General features: G+C 48.8%; 1 protein-coding gene across 1 annotated transcript in view; it reads right to left on the bottom strand.

Moving 5' to 3' along the window:
* The window catches only part of AFG3L2 (AFG3 like matrix AAA peptidase subunit 2), a 24,493-nt gene extending 23,657 nt beyond the window's left edge, over positions 1 to 836 (bottom strand). The window contains exon 1 of the mRNA XM_019614333.1: positions 50 to 836. Coding sequence (XP_019469878.1) covers positions 50 to 836 — 787 coding nt within the window. The remainder of the gene's footprint in view (positions 1 to 49) is intronic.
* Positions 837 to 4,030: the final 3,194 nt, after the last annotated feature.

The raw sequence follows: 4,030 nt of genomic DNA, 5'->3' as shown, positions 1-4,030 counted from the left end.
TAACCCCAGATGTAATTTAGCATTTGCTTAGTGGGCTCGCCATGCAAACCACTCTCCTTGACCGTGGCCCTAAGCTGGGACAGTAGTTTCCAGCCGATAGGCACATGAACCCCCTGTCTGCTGCCGTCATTATTTAACTGAAAGCGCGCGGGGAACGCCTGATTTATGATTTCCACTACGCCCATGTCCCCTGCACTCATTGCCTCCTGAGCTACCACCGTCCAATCGAGACGGGAAGGAAAGGCCTTCCGTGATGGTGGTTTGCCTATCGGGGCCCATGGAGGTTTGATTACCCCAGCCCCCGGCGGCCCCTCCGACATAGTCGGCACTGAGGCCGTGGCTCCGTCCCCAATTCCCCCCTCCAGATCAGAAGGAAATAGATCCGGCTCGTCACTATCACTGTCATCCGCCGCCAAAGCCCCCCCCCTCAGAAGGGGGCCGACAGTCCGAACCGGCACTGCGCCTCCCAGGGAGGGAATCGGGACATAGTCCCCCCCCACCTTCAACCGCCCTGCGTCCTCAGGGAGACCGTCTAGCTGTCGCAAAGCGAAGGCTGCCACCTGCCGTTCGAGACGGTAGCGCTTAATGCAGTTGATAACGTCTCGCCACGGCTTCATCAATTTTTTGGCACCCTTGTCATCATCTATAACTTTATACCAAAGAACGTCCCCTAACTTTCGCCATTCCTCCTCTCCTAGAACATCCTGAGAACGGGCAAAGAACCCTTCCCCTTTACCATAGGCTAGCAACCCAGGCAACTGCTTTAGAGTCCCAGACTCTACCCCGCGCTTCTCTAAGAAGTATCTTAAAAAATCCAGGGCTACCTCACTTTCCATGGTGCATTGCAATCCACGTCTCACCGCACGCAGCGCCCACTGTCAACGGAGCTCCGTTTCGTGCCCTCCAGATCCGAGCAGACCCCTTTTGGTCGGTCTAGGCGATGCCGCCCCCCTGGCTCAGCCGCTGCGATGCCGGTGCTTTCGTCCGTCTGCTCCCAAATCAATCTTCCATCAGGTCCTTCGCTGTTCGGGCGCCAATTGCCGTGGATAGCGTCCTAATCAGATTGTTCTCAAGTGGGGAAGCACGACACTACTCAATATGAGTGATCAAGCTTCACTTTATTGTTGCACACACACGGTTTATATATGGTTCCAACACACATGTGTTCGCACACTATTGGTGCACAACGTGGGCGGCTAGGTGGGCTGCCTAGCTTCAACCAATGCTCAGCCAGCATTCACACCTGTGCTGCTGAACTCATCCGCTTATCAGCCCCCACACATCCACAGAGCACAGCTGCGGATGTGGGCCTGCTGTTTACATGCTGCCCCATGTACATCAGCCCCACTGTTGTGTCTCCCATCTTAACTCCTAATATTTTCTCGTGGGTATGCACTCTGTGCTGCCGCACCAGTTATGCTCGTACACATTCTCATGGCAGCCCTGCTCTCGCAGCCATCCCCCAACGTTTACCCATAATAAAAAAGAAAGGAAGAATGTTTTGTTCTATCTGCAAACAACTTTCACAACATATGTACCTCCCAGTTTAAGTGTGAGCTCTTGAGGCTATTTTTGTTCTCAGTTTTCCAGTTCCTGAAGATGTCTCAGAGAAGCAGTAAATCCACTCAGGAGAAAGTATAGTCAGTCTTCACATGTGAGAAGAATGCTCAGGTGAAATAAACACAAAGTGACTCAGCCACTGAAGAAAATAAATTCATTAGTATATGTAAATGCTGTATAATTCCTTTTTTCTTTTCCCCACTGACAGAAGTACAAAACCCCAAGTTTCATCTTTATTCTGGCCCCTTCAAGTTCCACATCCCCTTTACTCCTCTTGCAAAATCAGTTTATCCTAGTTGTCATCCTCTGAGATTCACCATCAGGGCCCTGAACACAACCCACGCCGAGAGTTTGCCCACATCTAAGACCAGCTGATAACAGCTGTTTCAAAGAAAGAGCTGGAAAAGTGGGGCTTCTTCCCAAGCTCACCCCCATGGCCTTATCAGAGCTATATCTTGGCCATGCCCTTGTTAGCCTATGTACCACACAGATATCCCCATGGACCCACCTCATCACTATGGAGTTCCCTGGTGATGGGGACTGATCTTGGTCATCAGACATGCCCTGCTTGTCTCACTTAGGTACTGGACCACTGGGTCCTGGCTGGCAAAGTTCTCTCCCCGCTAGCCTTCGATTAGGCTGTGGCAAAGGCCCAGTGTGACTTCCACTTTGCCCTCCAGTAGTCATGGTGGTAACCATTCTCTTACATAATAAGCCAGGGCAGGGTTTCCACAGCTGCAATATTTTTTGTCACCTACTCAATCCAATTACCTATAAAAAGGTGGCTAGAAATAAGGTCAAAATCTGAACAATCTACCAATGAACTATGGTAAACTTTTGTGCAGTCTGTGTGCAGCTACAGGGCAATAATGTTATGGGGATGTAGTGGGATAGCATGATGACACATGGCATAGGACAACCCCTTGGCCAGTCCGGGTCAGCTGTCTTGGCTCTGTCCCCTCCCAGCTCCTTGTGCCCACCAGCCCCTTGCCAGTAGGGCAGCATAAGGAGCTGAAATGGCCTTGACCCTGTGTAAGCACCACTGTCCAACAACTAGAACATCAGTGTTATAAACATCATTCTAAATCCAAAATACAGTACCATGCTAGCTACTGGGAAGAAAATCCCAGCTCTAACCGAGAAAATATGCCTGGTTTCAGAAGGACCTCGATAGTATGGAGAAATGAGCAGACAGGAGCTTCATAAAGTTCAGTGAAAGAAAACACCAGATCCTAAATCTGGAAAGACTAACTCCACGTACCAGCACTGTAGACTCCAGAAGTTGACTGTCTGGAAAGCACTCTTGCAGAGCTGTAGGAGTGCTGGCAGACAAGTTAACCATAAAGCAGCAGCATGCCACTGAAGCAAACAAGGCCAGCAATTTCCTAGGCTGCATTAGGAAGAGTACTGCCACGGTCATGGGAGGTGATCTTTTCCTCCCTACTCAGCACTGGTGAGCCCACACCTCAAGTACTGTGCCCAGTGTCACAGAACAGGATTGGTATGACTGGAAGACATGTCAGAACTAAGTTTCAGAAAAGGATACAATCGTTTTCCAGGTCTCCATGAAAAAGATCAAATGCTTCAACTTAAGTCCATAAACACACTTGATTCAACCTATATACTGAAGAATGGAAATGGCCATGAATATTTAGGCGTGCTTAAACATAGTTCCTTCATTCCCCACTCCTTACACACTGTACTCTCTCCACAGCTCAGCCACCCTATATACACCAGTTTCCTTTCTCAGAGCTTAACTCAAATTCACTGTTCTCATACATCCATAAAGCTTTTACATGCACATCAGCTGAGGATCTTCTCTCACCCATTCATGGAGAACCATGGCTGCCCACCATTAAAATAAGAAAGACTTATAGAATAACCAAGACTGGAAAAGACCTCTGAGATCATCTAGTCCAACCATCCACCTACCACCCGACTAAACCACTGGAGAAACACAGGGAAAGAACATTCTTCCAGTTTATCCGGTATACACCATTTAAGTAATTCAGTCATAATGCCCTTTGGATAAAAGAAACACGCAGAGAAACGTACCATTTCAGTATCAAAAAAGCAAGGCTGAAAAACACCCAACTGAGAAGCAAGGGTCCCAAACTGTGCTCATGCTCTGGGGCTGGCCTTTACACTCAGGAGCTGCACAGCATCCTGTGCTGGGGCGTGAGCGTGGTTTTGATTGCTACACAAACAGCTTCACACAAGGGTATATTGTTATATATTCATAAGCTGCTGCAGCTGGATTAGTTCCAGATACCACCTGATCTGCAGCTCTCCAAGAGAGCCCCACAGCCTGATACAGTGAGGCCTTGGGGAGCTAGCCGTGCTCCCATTGGCAGAAATTGAGTATTCCCTATTCACTGCAATGAGATAAATAAAATCCTAAATTTCATTGCATCCACTGACACTCCTGTCACTCGATGACACCACGCCCCAGAAATGCTCCTTGTGTAAA

This window comes from Meleagris gallopavo, chromosome 3 (genome assembly GCF_000146605.3).
Source record: "Meleagris gallopavo isolate NT-WF06-2002-E0010 breed Aviagen turkey brand Nicholas breeding stock chromosome 3, Turkey_5.1, whole genome shotgun sequence".
Taxonomy (NCBI): Eukaryota; Metazoa; Chordata; class Aves; order Galliformes; family Phasianidae; genus Meleagris; species Meleagris gallopavo.
The sequence above is the reverse complement of the archived record's forward strand: the minus strand, read 5'-3'. Positions and strand labels throughout refer to the sequence as shown.